General features: G+C 62.6%; 1 protein-coding gene across 2 annotated transcripts in view; it reads left to right on the top strand.

The window, feature by feature from the left end:
• TBXA2R (thromboxane A2 receptor) overlaps positions 1-16,576 on the top strand; it is a 79,676-nt gene extending 63,100 nt beyond the window's left edge. For both annotated transcript variants that reach the window (XM_044999041.1, XM_044999040.1), the window contains 2 exons: positions 10,100-11,113; positions 15,553-16,576. In XM_044999041.1, the coding sequence (XP_044854976.1) occupies positions 10,292-11,113; positions 15,553-15,822 (1,092 nt within the window). In that variant the 5' untranslated portion in view covers positions 10,100-10,291 and the 3' untranslated portion in view covers positions 15,823-16,576. The remainder of the gene's footprint in view (positions 1-10,099; positions 11,114-15,552) is intronic.
• The last annotated feature ends 1,878 nt before the right edge of the window (positions 16,577-18,454 follow it).

The following is an 18,454-nucleotide window of genomic DNA, read 5'->3' as shown; positions in this document are numbered from 1 at the left end:
TTTCAAATCCCTGTGGAGGGAAGTTTTTTTTCTGCTCTTTGTTTTTTAGTGAGTCTCTCTTGGGAGTTGAGGGAGTCCAGACATCTTAATCAAGTCCTCCCAGGTTTCTGCAATAAATTCTTCTATTCAAGCTAGTGAGTATTAGCAAGGAACTAGTATTCTTATACTTTTATTTCTGTATTTGCAATTCTGTGTTTTGCTATAGAATTTCTTTAATTCTGTACTGTTATTGCTTTTACTGAGAAAGAAAGGAGGGGGGATTCTCTCCAGAGATTGATAAGTTTAGACCCTGTATTTTTGCATCTTGCTAATACAGCGAGAATGTACTTTTTTTCTTTCTTTAATAAATTCTTTTCTTTGGACTTGGTTAATTCCTTCTCTTGTGGAGATTCAAGGGAAGGGGAGGGGGGAAGAGTGAGTTCCTCCTGAGGTTGATTCACAGGGTTGAATCTCTCCAGAGTGGCTAGGAGAGAGGGAGGGGGGAAGTGGGCTGCTTCCCTGTGTGTAGAGAGTCAGGGAGATTGAATCTGTGTTCCCCAGGGGAAGTTTGGGGGACTGTGTCCCAATACACGTACATTAGTGGGTGGTGGCAGCTTTTACCAGATCTAAACTAGGATTTTAGTTTAGAGGAGTCCAGGCAGGTCCCCATTTTGGAACCCAACAGCTCTAAGTGGGGGTGAGACCTATGACAGGGGGATACATTGACGTTGGGCCTCTATTATGGTGTCTTTAAAAAATGTCCATGCAGCTTGCAGGGATTTCACTTTAGTCCCTGTACCTTTTAACTTCTGTTTAACTAACCCCCTCATTTTTGTATAGTTCCCCCTTTTGAAATTAAAAGCCACAGTGTTGGGCTGTTGAGATGTTCTTCCCACCACAGGGGTGTTGAATGCTATTGTATTATGGTCACTATTTCCAAGCGGTCCTGCTATAGTTACCTCTTGGACCAGCTCCTGCGCTCCACTCAGGACTAAATCGAGAATTGCCTCTCCCCTTGTGGGTTCCTCTACCAGCTGCTCCATGAAGCAGTCATTGAAAGTATCGAGAAATTTTGTCTCTGCATTTTGTCCTGAGGTGACATGTACCCAGTCAATATGGGGATAACTGAAATCCCCCACTATTATTGGGTTCTTTATTTTGATAGCCTCTCTAATCTCCCTTAGCATTTCATCATTACTATCACTGTCCTGGTCAGGTGGTCAATAATAGATCCCTAATGCTATATTCTTATTAGAGCATGGAATTACTATTCATAGAGATTCTATGGAACGTGTGGATTCACTTAAGATTTTTACTTCATTTGATTCTACATTTTCTTTCACATACAGTGCCACTCCCCCCCCCCCCACTCTCTTGCACGACCTGTTCTGTCCTTCCGATATATTTTGTACCCCGGAATGATGGTGTCCCATTGATTGCTCTCAGTCCACCAGGTTTCTGTGATGCCTATTATATCAATATCCTCCTTTATCACCAGGCACTCTAGTTCACCCATCTTATTATTTAGACTTCTGGCATTTGTGTACAAGCACTTTAAAAACTTGCCCCTGTTTATTTGTCTGCCCTTTTCTGATGTGCCAGATTCTTTTTTATGTGACTGTTTATCATCTGATCCAGCCCTTACATTATCCTCTTCCGTCCTCTGCTCCTGACTATAACCTGGAGATTCTCTATCATCAGACTCTCCTCTAAGAGAAGTCTCTGTCCGATCTATGTGCTCCTCTGCAGCAGTCGGCTTTCCCCCATCTCCTAGTTTAAAAACTGCTCTGCAACCTTTTTACTGTTAAGTGCCAGCAGTCTGGTTCCACTTTGGTTTAGGTGGAGCCCATCTCTCCTGTATAGGCTCCTCCCATCCCAAAAGTTTCCCCAGTTCCTATTGAATCTAAACCCCTCCTCTCTACACCATCGTCTCATCCACGCATTGAGACTCTGAAGCTCTGCCTGCCTACCTGGCCCTGCGCGTGGAACTGGGAGCATTTCAGAGAATGCCACCATAGAGGTTCTGGATTTCAGTCTCTTCCCTAGCAGCCTAAATTTGGCTTCCAGGACATCTCTCCTACCCTTCCCTATGTCATTGGTACCTACATGTACCACGACCACCGGCTCCTCCCCAGCACTACACATAAGTCTGTCTAGATGCCTCGAGAGATCCGCAACCTTCGCACCAGGCAGGCAAGTCACCATACGTTTCTCCCGGTCATCACAAACCCAGCTATCTACGTTTCTAATGATCGAATCTCCCATTACTAACACCTGCCTTTTCCTAGAAACTGGAGTTCCCTCCCCGGAGAGGTAACCTCAGTGCGAGAGGCAACCCCAGCACCATCTGGAAGGAGGGTCCCAACTACGGGAAGGTTTCCCTCTGCTCCCATTGACTGCTCTGCTTCCCTGGGCCCTTCTTCCTCCTCAACAGCGCAGGGGCTGTCTGAGCGGAGGTGGGACAATTCTACAGTGTCCCGGAAAGCCTCATCAACATACCTCTCTGCCTCTCTTAGCTCCTCCAGTACCGCCACCCTGGCCTCCAAAGCCCGTACATGGTCTCTGAGGGCCAGGAGCTCCTTGCGCCGACTGCGCACATATGCCACCCGCCCACAGGGCAGGTAATCATACATGCTACACTCAGCGCAATAAACTGGGTAGCCCCCACTCTGCTGCTGGGCTTCTGCATTGTCTCCTGCAGCTTCCTAGTGATAGTGATAGTGATAGTGAAAGGGTTTTGCTGAAATCAAGACGTTTTGAATGTAGTTTAGTTTAGAGGTTTTAAAGAACAGCAAGTGAACCTTGCCCCCTTCCCACTCCCCTTCCAAACTCCCTGTTCGCAGCCCCTGTCCCTGATCCCATTGTGGCGATGGGGAAACTGAGGCACAGAGCGGGGAGCAACTTTCCCAAAGTCACACGGTGAGTCAGCAGCTGCGCTCCGTGCTCCTGCCGTGCCAGCCGCCCGCAGCAGGAGGCAAGGCGTGGGCTGGGGGAAGCTACCAGCTGCTGGACTCAGCCTCTCCCGGCAGGCGTCATTTCACAAGGCGGCCAGGCTCAGCTCAGCCTTCAGCCTGGATTCCTCACATTCCCCAGCCGTGAGCCAGATGACGACTTGCAGCATCAACCTCCCTGCAAAGCGATTGGCAGCCCAGCGTCCTGGGCCGCGCGTTCTGGGGACTGTGCCAGGCTGACGAATTCCAGACGGGGCGGCCGGGGAATCGCAGCGGCGCTAACGAGGTGCTGCATCCTCGCCACGAGACGTTCGGGCACCTGATCCCTCAGCCTGGTTTCTATCCTGTGAGCCTGGACTGCCCCTGGAGCCGGGGGCTCCTCGGCGAATGGGGATCCCTCGCTGGGTCATTAACGACCAGGTCTTTGCTCCCTGAGCAGCACGTTCTCAGACGCGGGGGACCCCGGTCGCGGGCCCCGAAGTTCAGCTGCACAAACACTGAGGGAAGGGCAGGAGACTCCAGGAATCAACGCACCAGTCCCTGCCTGTGGGACCGAGAGGGGCTGCTGGGGGTCCAGGGAGGGGCCAGCCCAATGTGTGGCGTTTGCTCCATCAGGGCCGCTCGCCTGACCTTGGGGTCTAGCTCCCAGCTAGGTTTGGCTTTGGAAATCCCTCTAAACCCCTGTTGTTCGTCGTATCGCCGTGCATAGCGGCAGCACCCAGAGATGCCAGGGGCCGGGCTGTGCTGGGTGCATGCACGCCTAGCATGCCCCAAAGAGCTCGCTGGCCAAACAGCACTGGCTGCTTGGCTGGAGGAGCTGTGAACATTTTCAAATGACGCTCATCAGTTCTCACCCCCCACGTGCCCAGGGACGTCACCGGTGCCGATCGGCTGCAGTTTAGAGCTGGGCACAGGGAATTAAGAGTCTTGCTTAATGAACAGGCCGAATCCATGCCAGAGTAGAGAATGGAACCCAGGCATCCTGGCCCGCTCTGCTCTAACCATTAACTCCACTGCCCCTCCGTCCTGGAGCTGGGGGTCACAGGTCACCCGCTGTTTGCACAGGTAGAATCTCAGCAGCCTGGATTTCCAACCCCTCCTGCTCAGGGGAGTTCGGCCTGCGAGAGACACAGGCCTGTTTCTGATCCGGCCGCCAGTGGACTTACCCCGAGTATGTCAGATCAGAACTAGGCCCGGGAAGTTGGGGTCTGAGACATCAGGGCAGGGCCGTTATGACACAGGCAGACACGTGGTGTTGTGGTCAAATTCCTGCTGCATTTGCAGCTGCAGCTGTGGGAAATTTGTTGGACACATTTTTTTCTGGGGAAAAATGCAGCTTCGGTGACTCTGAAATGTTTCACGGCTTCATGCCGAACCTGCCAAATCGTTTAGGTTGGAGACACCAACCTGCCCCCATCTGAACAAATGTTTCGATTTTTTTATTCAAAAACTTTTCATTTGAAAAGTCCCTTTAATTGTTTTTAAACGCTCGACTTGTAAACAAAATGTTTCCCTTGAGCCGAAAGGGGTTTAAAATGTTTTGCTTTGTTAAAAAATGTTGTTTTTGTTTTGACCTCAAACAACTTTTGCCCATTTTTTTCAAAAAATCCATTTTGTCCGGCCCTCAGCTGCAGCCCACCCGCCTGGCCGCAATCTGCTCCCCGCTGGCTCCAGCGGTGTGGATCAGCTGTTCCTCCCCGTGACTTCCCTGGGGCACACGCGGCACCTGGCCGGATTCAGCCCACTGCCTTTACGGGAAGGATTTATTCCAACAGCGCCAGGATTTATTTATCCCTCCCGATGGGGAAGGGGGGCGGCATAAATGGAAGCAGATGCCGCTCGATTTAAGGCAGATGCGGCTGAATATGGTCAAAAGCCGGCTCCGCTCCCGCCTCCACGGGGCCTGGTGTGTTGCAATCGCTGTGCCACGGAGGATCACCAAGTGCAGGATGAGCTCCGGCTCCGGGCTGACACAGGGGCCCCTCGAAACGGGCAGGACCGTTGGCACCGTGGGAGCGTTTTCTGCCCCCTTTGCCCCGGTGTAAATGAACCAGTTCTGGCTCTGCTGTGAGTGATGCGTCAGCAGAGCAGTGTGAGCCCCTGTCAGGAAGAGGTGGACGCGCTGCATCTCCAGCGGGAGTCAGCTGCCTTGTGCCCAGGTGGAATTCCCCCTGCGGGGCACTTGGATGCAGCAGCCTCCTTCCTTCTTCACTGGGCTGCCGTGCAGCGTGGCCGTGCTGTGCTCCAGCCCAGAGGTGGCTGCATGGCCGGGCTGCGCCGAGCAAATCCGGCAGGTGCAGACCGGTGTTGGAGGGGTGCACCGAGCAGGGTGAGAGCCAGTGATGGTAGGAAAACCTGGTCAATGTGGCCTCTAAACACCAGCAAGGAGCTGGAAAAGCTGAACCAGCGGCACGGCCCAGAAACCGGGTCCCTGCGCCAGGGATCCTGCACTTCGCAGAGACGCTGCTTCCAAAAGATGCAGAACCAATAAGTGACTCCTGTGCACAGCTGCTCTGACGGCCTCCCCAGGCGCCGCTCTGCTCTCCAACCCCAGGTGACACCTCTGGGGGCAGCAGGGGAGTCCTGGTTTACCGCAGACCATGGGCCTCCAGGAGGAGCCGGCTAGTCCCACCCCTGCGAACCACTGGAGAACAGCACACCGGGGGCAAGCCCCGTCTGCAGGAGCGGGGCTGGGCTGGGCTGGAGCTGGCAGAATGGCACCGGGGTGCTGGGCAGGGGGGGCTGGCTCAGCGGCAGCTCCTCCTCCCCCACATCCGCTCCCACCCCAAACTGGTGCCTAACCAGGGCGCCACAATGGCTCCCTGAGCCCACTCCCCTGGGGGCCCGTGGAGCCACGTGTTCTGCACACGACCCTTTGAAAGGGCTCTGCAAAGCCAGGCTGCCATTGCGCCTTCGCTCGGTGCAGAGAGGAGCCGCCCACACTGCGCTCTCTCCCCTCGCGACTTTCCTCCCTCCTCCACTGGCTCTCTCGAGCTGCAGTGATACGGGCGTTCAGACAGGAGGTGTCCCTTGGTGATGAAATGACCGCCCGGGCCTGGGGCAGCCAGAACATGATGCTCAGACTCATTGGCATAGGACGCTCAGAAAGATTCATGTATCCGGTGGAGCGGCCCCCAGAACAGAGCTCACCCCAGGAAAGCTGCTCCCAATGCCAACCCAGCCTGCCACTACCAGATCATTGGCTTTGAGAGACCCGGAGCGGGAGGATGTCAGGGCTGCTGGGCGCCGGAGGACCTGATGAGCCCTGGATTGCCCTGTAAAGGGACCCTGGGGTCTTACTGCCAGGCCGAGTGGTTCTGTTCAAGGACAGATTTACCAGACTGGGGTCGAAACTGAAACCTCCCAACTGCAGATTAAAAATCCACTTAACGGAACTGAGTGAAGAGGGTGGGTTTGCCCCGATGTAACCCAGGCCTTGTCTGCGTGGGGAAATGGACCAGAATCGCTCCCTGGAACGAGACGCTGATTCCAGAGGGGGTTACGCTAAAGCAGAAAAAGGCACTTGGGCTGCAGAATGAGTGTGTCCACATGGGGAGCTAGTCTGGATTTGCGCTAGCGGTTTCAATTCGAACCCCACCCTAACGCGGAATAATTTCCCCAGGTTCCTGAATCGGATTTTAAAATGGGGACAAATTCGGGGAGCCGGCAAAGATTTCTGCTCAGTTAGTTTCTCTCCATCCTCTTGTCCAGCCCTCTAGCCTGGCTTGAGCCCCGGGCATGGTCTTGGGCAAGTCACTGCCCTGCTCCCTGCCTCAGTTTCCCCATCCGTCCTGATCCTTGACTTCCTGGGTCACGGGACTTTGCCAGTGGATGTTCATAAAGCGTTTTAAAGGCCTTGTGTAAGCGCAGGCAGCGCTGTCCAGCACGTTAACTGGGCAGACCCGCCGGGGCCGGTCCTGGACCAAGCCAGGGGCATCGGTGTCGGCCCCCCGGTGCTGCAGCAGGGCTCCCCCAGCCCCCCAGCTGGCCGGTTGATCCCAGCAGGCCAGAGGAGTGAAGCAGCCGCCCTCCTCCAGCCCCTGAGGGAAGCCGGGCCCCAGGCCACGGGGCTTGGGAACCAGAGCGGGATAGGACCCTCCCCTGCTGGGCCTACTTAGTGCAATCGCAGGGAGCTGGCCTTGGCCCGAGCAGCACCCAGCACCACTGCTCTGGGCTGGGGCTAGTGCCAGAACCCCCCACCCCATGGACAGGTCCCCCCCCAGAGCCCTGCTGCGCTCGAGCCCCCGGGCCTGCGTTGTGTAAGTCGCGCCCCAGCCCCCAGCTCGAGGAGCAGCTCGTGTGAGGGAGGGGCCCCGCCCAGACAGGCAGGCGGCCAAAGGTGACGCTGGCCAGGTCCTTGAGCCAAACCCCAGGGCTAGATTGGACCCATGCGGGGGGGGCAGGGGAGAGGCTGCGGCCACACCCTCCTCTCTCACCCAGGGCCCTACGCGGGGCGCCGCTGTCCCTCGTACCCACAGGCCAGACCCCCAGCTCCTGGGTCCGTGCCAAGGGCTGCAGCCTGCTGGGGACTCGCCACCCCAATTGCTCTGGCTGGCGCCCCTCACCGTGGCGTCTGGGTGCTAGACAGCCCCCCAGGCATTCGAATCCTGCGGAGAAGATCCAGCCTGACGAACCTGGCGCGATCTCGGCTCCAGTCGGGCTCCGAGCTTTCCCAGGCTTCCGGCGCCAATGGCTGAGCTGTGCGTGGCCCCTGCTCGGCCCAAGCCCGTCCGCCCGAGGCTGGGTCGCAGCGCTCAGGGAACTCGGGCAGTTCGGTGTGGCCGTGGCGGACGATTCATCGACCGGTTCCTGGCAGGTGAGCTGACCTGCTCCGAACGGCCCCTAAAATCCTGCCCCCGCTAGATCCCCTGGAGGACTGGACGTCCCACGCTGACCCCCCGCCCATCCCGGGCACCCTCAGCCTGCCTGTGACCCGGCTTCGGGCTACTCCCTGTCGCCCCTTTCTGGGACACGGGCTCCAAGGAGGAAATGGAAAGAAACGGCTGGTGAGCGTCCCGGGACGGGCGCAGGAGCTCGGCCGGAATCCAGGCGTCCATCACAGCGAGCGGCCGGGATTATTTAGGGCTGTTTGACAGCAGATGAGCTGAAAACAAGTCTCTTTAAACAACGCCCCAGGGGGGATTAGTGCAATCGTGTAAACAGCCCCAAATGACTTTCCTTCGGGGAACGTGCTGCGTGTGCAGGAGGGGGGCTGCTAACGCAAACCAGCTGCCCAGCGTCTCCCGGAGAATCGAGCCCGTGGAGCCGGGTCGGAGCCCCAGCCCAAGGGGGCCAGTGGTTCCCATGGTGCTGAGACAAAGGGACTAGACTGAGACACCCTCCCCCACACTCACCCCGCATGGGCCCCCAGCGGCTCCGAACTCGCTCCTTCCGGCTGTAGCTCCCGACTGCTCCGGCTGGCTCACCGACAGGCCGGGGCCTTCAGGAGGGGACAGTGATGGTGAAGGCTGGTGCTTCCTTTGTGGAATCCTGTTTGTTTACAAGGGGATGTACAAAGTCCTGTTTCCCTGCACACTGCAGGAATCAAACAGCAGGAGACCATTTCTTTGGTCACAGTTCCAAGCCCCTCTCAGCCAGCACTCTGCCCAAAAACTCCCTCTTGGCTTTTTGCCTGGGGCTTTTTGCTCCTTCGTGTGTTTCTGCTGCTTCTCTCAACTTAATCAGTCTCCCACTCTTGTGTTTTATCTGATCCCTGGGAAGCCCCTGGTGCACCTCCTACTCCAGCCTTCCACGTGCCTGTGCTTTGGGTTGTCGCTCTGATTGCTTCATAAAGGAGCTTGTTTCTTACCTTTCTCCTGAATGAAGGCAGCTGTTATGCCTGCCAGTTTCAAGGAGTTTGCACCCAACTACCAGCATAAAAGGCCTTTTCAGTGGCAGCCCAGCACCATCTCCACTGCACAGCGAGGAAGTGGCTGGAGTGAGGCCACACAAGTGAGCCCGGCCCCAGGCTGTGTGTGTGCAGCTGTTATTGCACAGAGGATGGAGCCCCGTGGTGCCAGGCGCTGCACAGGCAGAGTAATCGCTAGAGCTGGCCCTGGCTTTGAAACAGACCCAGCCGGCCTGGGGCAGGGGAAGGGGTGTGGCAGGCGAGCAGAGCAATGGTTGCAAATGTCATGTTAGTGCTGGGATTTTGGGGGTGGGGGTCACTAGATGGGGAGGAAAGGAGGGATCAGGGCCATGGCGGGGCTGGGGGGAAGGCAGGGCAGGGAGTCGGCGCCAGCAGCTAGTGAGCACAGGGACAGGAGGCCGGTTGAAGCCGCTGGATGGATGGGGCATCACCTGTGTCCAAGGGTCCCTGCTGCAGAATCTACCTCTAGGGCTGCTCTGGGAGGCAGCCCTCTGGGCTTGTTTTCTTCCCCAGCTCGGGGCTCGTGGGGGGCTCGTGGGGGTGAGGAAAGCCAGTGCCTCCTTGTAGCTGGCAAAGGTGGCACTCGCCGGGCAGACGCTGCTGTTAGGCTCCAGCCCAAGGCTGCTGGCACTCACCCGCGGCAGCGAGCGCGGCTCGGAGCACTGATCCGCGGGGCTGTCTGGAGTGACCCCAAACTGGAGCCATCCCCTGCGCGTCCAGCCTCCTCCCACCTTCCCCAGCACAACAGCCTCGCCCCTCCCGCCCCTCAGGGCAGCGACTCAGCCCCTGCGCTAGGGCATCGGGGTACCCGTGGGCACAGACGGGGCTGCGGCTACGGTTGCATAGCGAGCGTGTGCCAACGTGTGGAAGAGAACCCAGGAGTCCTGACTGACCCCTAAACCCCACCTCTCCGTGTTGACACTGGGCCCCCGAGCACGGAGCTCTGTAATGCACTGGCTGAGTGAGGTGGAGACCCAGCTAGTGGCTGGTCCCGCTAGGGGATAAGAGCCTACTACTGCTGCCAGCGAAGGAGCTGTTCCGGGAGCTCAAGTGGCAGAGGCATGTGCTTTTGGTGCCAAAGATCCTGCTGCCGGCGCTTGACTGGGGGGGTTGTGACACTTCTCCCCGATGTGGGTCTCACCCTAACGGTGCCCCGGGGACTGAGCCCCAGCCCTTGGCATCTAATGGCCCAAGCTGGCGCTCTGGGAGCCATGTGGGGCGGGCACCATGGCAGTGGGGCTGGGAGCTGCTGGCCGGGTGAGCCAGACGTGGCACTGACTTGTCCCCTTTCTCCCCAAAGGGCTGGCGGAGCAACCTGGGCACCTCCTGCTGCTTCTCTGGCGAACGCGTGAGGCTGGCGTGGGGCAGTGCCCAGCCCCAGGAGAAGGCCCCCCCAGGCTGCGGCGCCGTGGAGCCCGGCTGTAGGGAAGCCTGAAGCTGGGCTGCAGAGGTGCCGTGTGTGTTGGGGGAGCCGCCCTGCCCGTGGCCAGGGATGGAGGCCAATGGCAGCCTGGCCAGCGAGCTGGGCTCGTGCTTCCGCAGCACCAACTTCAGCACCACCCTCAGCGCCACCCTCAGCGCCAACCTCAGCGAGAAGCTGATTGTCTCGCGCTGGTTCTCCACCGCCTTCGGCAGCATCGGTCTTGCCTCCAACCTGTTTGCCCTCTGCGTGCTGGTCAGCTCCTCCCGGAAGATGCACAGCCGCGCCCGCTCCTCCTTCCTCATCTTCCTCTGCGGCCTGGTGGTGACGGACTTCCTGGGCCTGCTGGTCACCGGGACCATCATCATCTCCTACCACTTCACCAAGTTCAACTGGATGGTGGTCGACCCCGCCTGCTACCTCTGCAACTTCCTGGGCCTCTCCATGGTCTTCTTCGGCCAGTGCCCGCTGCTGCTCGGCGCCACCATGGCTGGGGAGCGCTTCTTCGGCATCAACCGCCCCTTCTCCCGCTCCACCAGCATGTCCAAGCGCCGAGCCTGGTTCATGGTAGGCCTGGTCTGGGCCTTCTGCCTCTCCCTGGGACTCCTGCCCATCCTGGGCCTGGGGGAATTCACCCTGCAGTTCCCCAACTCCTGGTGCTTCATCACGATGCTGCATGACCCCAAGAACGTCACCTTCTGCCTGATCTTCGCCCTGCTGGGCATCCTGGCCGTCGGCCTCTCCTTCCTCTTCAACACGGTCAGCGTGGTGACCCTGTGCCGGGTCTACCACGACCGCGAGTCGGTGCAGCGGCGCCGGGACAGCGAGGTGGAGATGATGGTGCAGCTCGTGGGCATTATGATCATTGCCACCGTGTGCTGGTTACCCCTGCTGGTAAGGCCCCCACCCAGCGCTGGCTTCGCGACTGGGTCACGGGTGCGTTCGCCTGCCGAGTCCCCAGCCCCCGCCGCGCTGGGCCCCCCAGCTGCTGGCTTTCGAGCTGGCATTCGCTGTCATGGGCCAGGACGCGACGGGATCAGCAGGGGCCTTTATGGCCTTAGTTTAGCATTCCAGTCAATCCCCACCTGCAGCCCCCGTTAGCCCAGCTCTGGGCTCCCCCAAGCTCTGCCGGTGCCCCTCAATCCCGACCTGCAGCTCCCATTAGCCCAGCCCTGGGCTCCCCCCAGCTCTGCTGGTGCCCCTGAATCCCGACCTGCAGCTCCCATTAGCCCAGCCCTGGGCTCCCCCCAGCTCTGCTGGTGCCCCTGAATCCCGACCCGAAGACCCTGCTAGCCCAGCCCTGGGCTCCCCCCAGCTCTGCCGGTGCCCCTCAATTCCGACCCGCAGCCCCCTGCTAGCCCAGCCCTGGGCTCCCCCCAGCTCTGCCGGTGCCCCTCAATCCCGACCCGCAGCCCCCGTTAGCCCAGCCCTGGGCTCCCCCCAGCTCTGCCAGTGCCCCTCAATCCCGACCCGCAGCCCCCGTTAGCCCAGCCCTGGGCTCCCCCCAGCTCTGCCGGTGCCCCTCAATCCCGACCCGCAGCCCCTGCTAGCCCAGCCCTGGGCTCCCCCCAGCTCTGCTGGTGCCCCTCAATCCCGACCCGCAGCCCCCGTTAGCCCAGCTCTGGGCTCCCCCAAGCTCTGCCAGTGCCCCTCAATCCCAACCTGCAGCCCCCGTTAGCCCAGCTCTGGGCTCCCCCAAGCTCTGCCGGTGCCCCTCAATCCCGACCCGCAGCCCCTGCTATCCCAGCTCTGGGCTCCCCCCAGCTCTGCCAGTGCCCCTCAATCCCGACCTGCAGCCCCCGTTAGCCCAGCCCTGGGCTCCCCACAGCTCTGCTGGTGCCCCTCACTCCCGACCCGCAGCCCCATGCTAGCCAAGTCCCGAGTCTACATGACAACAAAGCCCCAGGGGCAGCACGTCTCAGAGCCTGGGGCACATGCGTGGGGCTGTGGGGCTGCACACTCAGGCTAAAACCAGCCACGTGGATGCTCCCGCTGGGGCTGGAGCTGGAGCTGGAGCTGGAGCTGGGCTGTGAGCCCCTCCTCCCTCCCCGGGTTTCAGAGCCAGGCTCTGGCCCGATCCCAAATGGCTCAGCCCCGCGACAGGTGCCCGGCTGGTGCTGAGCCTCGGTGCCACGCGGGGTGTGTGTGTGTGAGGGGAGGGGTTGCAATGTGTGGGGGGGGGTTTGCTGTGTGTGTGTGGGATTGCAGTGGGGGGGGTTGCAGTGTGGGGAGGATGGGGGCTGCAATGTGTGGCGGGGGGTTGCAGTGTGTGTGTGAGATTGCAGTGGGGGGGTTGCAGTGCGTGTGGGGGGTTGCAGTGTGTGTGTGGAGGGGGCATTGCAGTGTGTGTGTGGGATTGCAGTGTGGGGGGATTGCAGTGTGGGGGGGCTGCAATGTGGGGGGATTGCAGTGTGTGTGTGAGATTGCAGTGTGTGTGGCGGTTGCAGTGTGTGTGTGGAGGGGGGGTTGCAGTGTGTGTGTGGGATTGCAGTGAGGGGGGTTGCAGTGTGCGTGTGGAGGGGGCATTGCAGTGTGTGTGTGGGATTGCAGTGTGTGTGGTGGTTGCAGTGTGTGTGTGGCGGTTGCAGTGTGGATGAAGCCTTGAAGCTCTGCTCAGCACAGAGCCCTCGGTGCTCCCCCCAGCCTGCAATGCCCCTTGTCCTGCCTCCCTGTGGCCAGGGCTGCCGACGGCGAGTTCGGGCCCCCCAGCCAGGGTGGCCCAGCTAAACAGGCTGACGAAGCCGGGCCCCGGGCCCCGGTAATTTGTACCGGCTCCGCCCCCCCCGCCCTGTCGGCCCTGCCTGGGGCTTGGCCCCCACCAGCCCTGAGCTGGGCCCCCCGCAGTACGGACCAGCAATAAACAGCATCAGGGTCTGGCTGCCCCCCCCCAGCCGCGCCCCTGGCTTGAGCTCCCCTCTCCTCACTGGGACGCACCAACCTCTGCCCCCCCCACAACCTGTCCGACCCCCCCCCGGCCTCTGCCCCATCCCTGTCTGCCCAACAGCCGCTCCCATAGCCTGGCCTCACTGACCCCCCCTGCACCTCCCCCCGCCCCCTCTCAGCCTGACCCCCCCCGTTCCAGCACCCCCTCCTGGCCTCACTGACCCCCCCCTGCACCTCCCCCCACCCCCTCCCAGACTGACCCCCCCGCTCCAGCTCCCCATCCCTGCCTCCCTGTCCCCCCCCTGCACCTCCCCCCGCCCCCTCCCGGCCTGACCCCCCCGCTCCAGCGCCCCTCCTGGCCTCACTGACCCCCCCTGCACCTCCCCCGGCCCCCCCCCGCCTGACCCCCCCCGCTCCAGCGCCCCCTCCTGGCCTCACTGACCCCCCTGCACCTCCCCCCGCCCCCTCCCGGCATGACCCCCCCCGCTCCAGCGCCCCCTCCTGGCCTCACTGACCCCCCTAACCCCATCCCAGCCTGACTGACACCCACACCCACACACTCCCCCGCCCCCTCCCGGCCTGACTGACCCCCCCTGCACATCCCCCTCGCCCCCTCCTGGCCTGACCCCCCCACTCCAGCACCCCCTCCCAGCCTGACTGACCCACCCACCCCCGCTCCAGCATCCCCTCCTGGCCTGACTGACCCCCCTAACCCCATCCCAGCCTGACTGACACCCCCCACACACACACCCCCGCCCCCTGTCAGCCTGACTGACACCTCCCCCCCCACTCCAGCCCCCCCTCCCGGCCTGACTGACCCCCCCCCTGCACATCCCCCTCGCCCCCTCCTGGCCTGTCCCCCCCCCACTCCAGCACCCCCTCCCAGCTTGACTGACCCACCCACCCCCACTCCAGCATCCCCTCCTGGCCTGACTGATCCCCCCCCTGCACATTCCCCTCACCCCGTCCTCGCCTGATTGACCCACCCACCCCCTCCTGGCCTGACTGACACCCCCCCGCTCCAGCGCCCCCTGCCAGCCTGACTGACACCCCCCACACACACTCCCCCGCCCCCTCTCAGCCTGACTGACACCTCCCCCCCCTGCTCCAGCACCCCCTCCTGGCCTGACTGACCCCCCCTGCACATACCTCCGCCCCCTTCTGGCCTGATTGACACCTCCACACACACACTCCCCCGCCCCCTCCCAGCCTGACTGACCAACCCACCCCCGCTCCAGCGCCCCCCCATCCGCTCCCCACCTGGTGTGCTTTGACCCATCCCCCCCCGGTGCCCTGCCTACCTCCATCTGCCCCCCGCCTGGCTAGGCACACCCCACCCCATGTGCCTCAGCCCCTCAGGCAGGCAGACCGGCTCCCCCATGTAGAGGGGGAAACTGAGGAACAGGGCGGCTGGGGGCTCGTCCATGGAGGCTGGCAGACCAGGGTCCCAATGCTCCTGAGGCCCAGCCCCGTGCACTAGCCACAAAGCCCCCTCATGTCAGTGAGCGGCACCGCACTGGGCAGGGCCCGATCCTGGGGGGGGGGGCTCTGTGCCCAACCGGAATAGAGATAAATAATAAATCCAACCGCAGGGGGCGCCAGCCTCCCCAGCCACAGCCCCACTGAACCCGAGTGGAGGGGTTGGATGGAGAGAGACCCTGTGCAGGGACCCCCGGCTGGGGGCCAGAGCCAGGGAGAGCCCAGGGGCTGGGTGCAGCCAGCAGACGCCCCTGGGAGTCCTTGGCCAGGGAGATGCTGTGCGGCCGGGGGGGGAGGGGGGATGGACAGACAGACAGACACTGCGCGGCCAGGGGCGGGTGGGGGGATGGACAGACAGACGGACGGACGCTGCACGGCCAGAGGCGGGTGGGGGGATGGACAGACAGAAGCTGCGTGGCCATATGCGGATGGGGGAGGGGATGGACAGACAGACACACGCCGCGTGACCCCCTGTGGTGGGATGGACAGACAGACAGACGCTGTGTGGCCATAGGCGGCTGGGGGGATGGACAGACAGACGCTGTGTGGCCATAGGCGGCTGGGGGGATGGACAGACAGACGGATGGACGCTGCACAGCCAGAGGCGGCTGGGGGGATGGACAGACAGATGGACGGATGCTGCACGGCCAGAGGCGGGTGGGGGGATGGACAGCGGCCGCGTGACCCCCTGTGGTGGGCTGGACAGATGGGCAGACGCTGTGTGGCCATAGGCGGCTGGGGGGATGGACAGACGGATGGACGGACGCTGCACGGCCATAGGCGGCTGAGGGGATGGACAGACAGATGCCGCGTGACCCCCTGTGGTGGGCTGGACAGATGGACAGACGCTGTGTGGCCCCAGGCAGGGGCAAGTCATGGGCCATGGGGCATGACACCGCCGTGGTCGCAGGCCCACTGAGACCCCCTGCCCGCACCTGTTCCTCCCCCTAACCTCTCCCCTCCCCCCCCAGATCTTTATCATCCAGACGGTCCTGCAGGAGCCCGCACCCGACCTGCTGCCCCGCCAGATCCCGCGGCAGACCGAGGAGATGCTGCTCATCTACCTGCGCATGGTCACCTGGAACCAGATCCTGGACCCCTGGGTCTACATCCTCTTCCGCAGGGCCGTGCTGAAGCGCATCTACCCCAGCCTCAAGACACGGCCCTCCATCGTCTCCCTGTACCCCATGTTCAACCCCTCGCTGCGCCGCAAGCTCACCCAGGAGTCCGTGCTGCAGTAGCGGGGGGCATCTGGGCGGGCAGCGAGCAACGGGCCCAGAGTGGGCACTGCCAGGGGGGCACGAGGGAGAGACGGGCCCCAGCCGGGACTCAGGCTGCCCCAGGGACAGACGCTTTGGGTTGGCACCTGAACTGATGTTGCCTCCAATCTCTGGGCCCGGCCCGCCTGGCAGCAGGGAGCTGTGGGGCTGAGCTCCCTGCCTGACCCCTCCCAGGAAGCATGAGGTTGGATGCCCCAGCCACGAGCTGGCAGAATGGGGAGCTCAGCACCAGCTCCAAAGGCCACGCCCCATCCTGGAGGGTGCCAGCACCCACGGCCCATGGTGCTCCTGGGGTGGGTGCTGAGAGCCCCGGGAGGGAGATTCCCTCCCGCCACTCCAACCTCCACGACTCTTGGCTTTACCACTTGGGCAGAAAAACCTCATTTAAAAACTCACAATCGTTGGAGTAGGAGCTGCCCCCCCCCACCGCGCACCCCAGCTGCACCCACAGCCAGTGCCCCCCTCAACTGCAAGTGCACCCACTGGCGCGTCGCTCCCGGTGTCCGCCGAGATGCTGCGCCCGGCGCCACACGGGCCGGGGGGCACGGCTGGAATTTCCTGCCTGGGCCTTGGCTGGGTGTCGGACTCGGCCCCATGGACGACAGCCCCTGCTGCTGCTTGGAAGGGAGCCATTGTCCCTGCAGCCTGGGGCGGGGGCAGGAGGGGGCTGGGGCGTGCAGGGGGAGGAAGGGAACAGGCTGGCTGGGGGGCAGGACAGGGAGGGGGGCGGTCCGGGGCACGGGGGGCAGGAATGGGACAGGCTGGCTGGGGGAGAGGGACGGGGGCAGGAAGGAGACGGGGCTATCTAGAGGGGCAGCACAGGGATGGGGGCTGTCTGAGGGCACAGGAAGGGGCCAGGCTGGGTGGGGGAGGGGGACGGGGGCTGTCCAGGGGCAGGGGGCTGTTGGGGGGCAGTAAGGGGAGGCTGGCTGGGGGATCGGGGCTGTCTGGGGGCACAGGAAGGGGACAGGCCAGCTGGGGGAGGGGGATGGGGGGCTATCCAGGGGTGGGGGGCTGTTGGGGGCTGTCTGGGGGCACAGGAAGGGGACAGGCCAGCTGGGGGAGGGGGATGGGGGGCTATCCAGGGGTGGGGGGCTGTTGGGGGCTGTCTGGGGGACGGGGGCACAGGGGGCACAGGCAAGGGCCAGGCTGGCTGGGGGAGGGGGACAGGGACTGACCAGGGGCAGGGGGCTGTTGGGGGGCAGGAAGGGGCCAGGCTGGCTGGGGGACGGGGACGGGGGCTGACCAGGGGCAGGAAGGGGAGGCTGGCTGGGGGAGGGGGGCTGGCTGGGGGCACAGGAAGGGGAGAGGTTGGCTGGGGGAGGGTGACAGGGGACTGTCGGGGGGCAGGAAGGGGAGGCCGGCTGGTGGCACAGGAAGGGGCCAGGCTGGCTGGGGGAAGGGGCTGGGGGGCTATCCAGGGCTGGGGGGCTGTTGGGGGCTGCCTGGGGGACGGGGGCACAAGGGGGCACAGGAAGGGGCCAGGCTGGCTGGGAGGCAGGCGATCACCTTGGCACGCCGGCAGCAATCCGCACGCTCGTTGCAGCAATAAAAGCCTGGTTGGCCCTGCTCTCGGCGCCTGGCTCTGCCCGGGGAAGGTGCGCGGCGAACCCTGGGGAGTGAGTTTGTTTTTAACACGGGCCGTGCGGGCTCCGGGCCCTGGGAGACTCTGTGGCCGACTGGAGAGCGGCCGGGCAGGCGCAGCCCTGGGGCGCCGCATGGGGAAGGGACTTTAAAGCTCGCCGGGGTTGGCTTGTCAGGAGAGAGCTCCCAGCCCCGGCACTCTGTGACCCTTCCCCCGCCTGACAGGATCTAACAAACAGGGGGGGGGGGGCTTGTGCTTTGGGGTTGGGGCCCTGTGGGCCGTTCGCCTGCCACGTTTCCCACTGTTTCCTCCACAACCACAGGAGCCAGAAACTGACCTTGTTTGTTTGTTTGTTTTTAATGAACGCCCAGCTTGTCCCACGATCCCGGGACTCCAGGAGCTGGGGCTCTGAGAAACGCGTCACATATCATGAGACGTGAGCTCACACGGCGACTCCTGCCCGGCCCGGCTCTCTCCCATCAGCTGCGGCTCCTCATCGCAGCCCTCAGGGGCCCTGGGCTTCCGGGGCAATATGGAGGCTTTGAACAAACCGAAGCCGCCTGGCTCTGCCCCGATCGCTGCCAGGGGGCCTGGCTCCTCCATGCGCCGGGGTGGGGCTAGGGCCGGCAGGGGGGCCAGGTGGCCAGGGCAGCCCTTCCCCCTCGTGGCCTCCCTTGAGGCTGCCACCCAGAATGGTCCCTGCCCGGCGAGGAGCCCGGCTGGGCCCAGCAAGCGGCTCCACGGGGCTGGCCAGCGCCAGCGGGCGAGACGGGGTCTGACCCGCGCCCCCGGGCGGGAGGGCACTGGGGCCCGACTGGCCCCACAGCCGCAGGTCCCCACAAGAGAGAGCCCCCAGCAGGCCTGCGGAGCCGGCACCCCCCCCCCCGATCTGCTGGGGGGGCTGAGGCTCCTCCCTCCCCCACGCCAGCCGGGGCTGGCTGCTGCCTTCATGCCGCTCCCCAGCGCCGCAGGCCCAGACGATGGCAACAGCTGCTGAGCCCAGTCCCT

The sequence above is a fragment of the Mauremys mutica genome, chromosome 24 (genome assembly GCF_020497125.1).
Source record: "Mauremys mutica isolate MM-2020 ecotype Southern chromosome 24, ASM2049712v1, whole genome shotgun sequence".
NCBI lineage: Eukaryota > Metazoa > Chordata > Testudines > Geoemydidae > Mauremys > Mauremys mutica.
The sequence above is the reverse complement of the archived record's forward strand: the minus strand, read 5'-3'. Positions and strand labels throughout refer to the sequence as shown.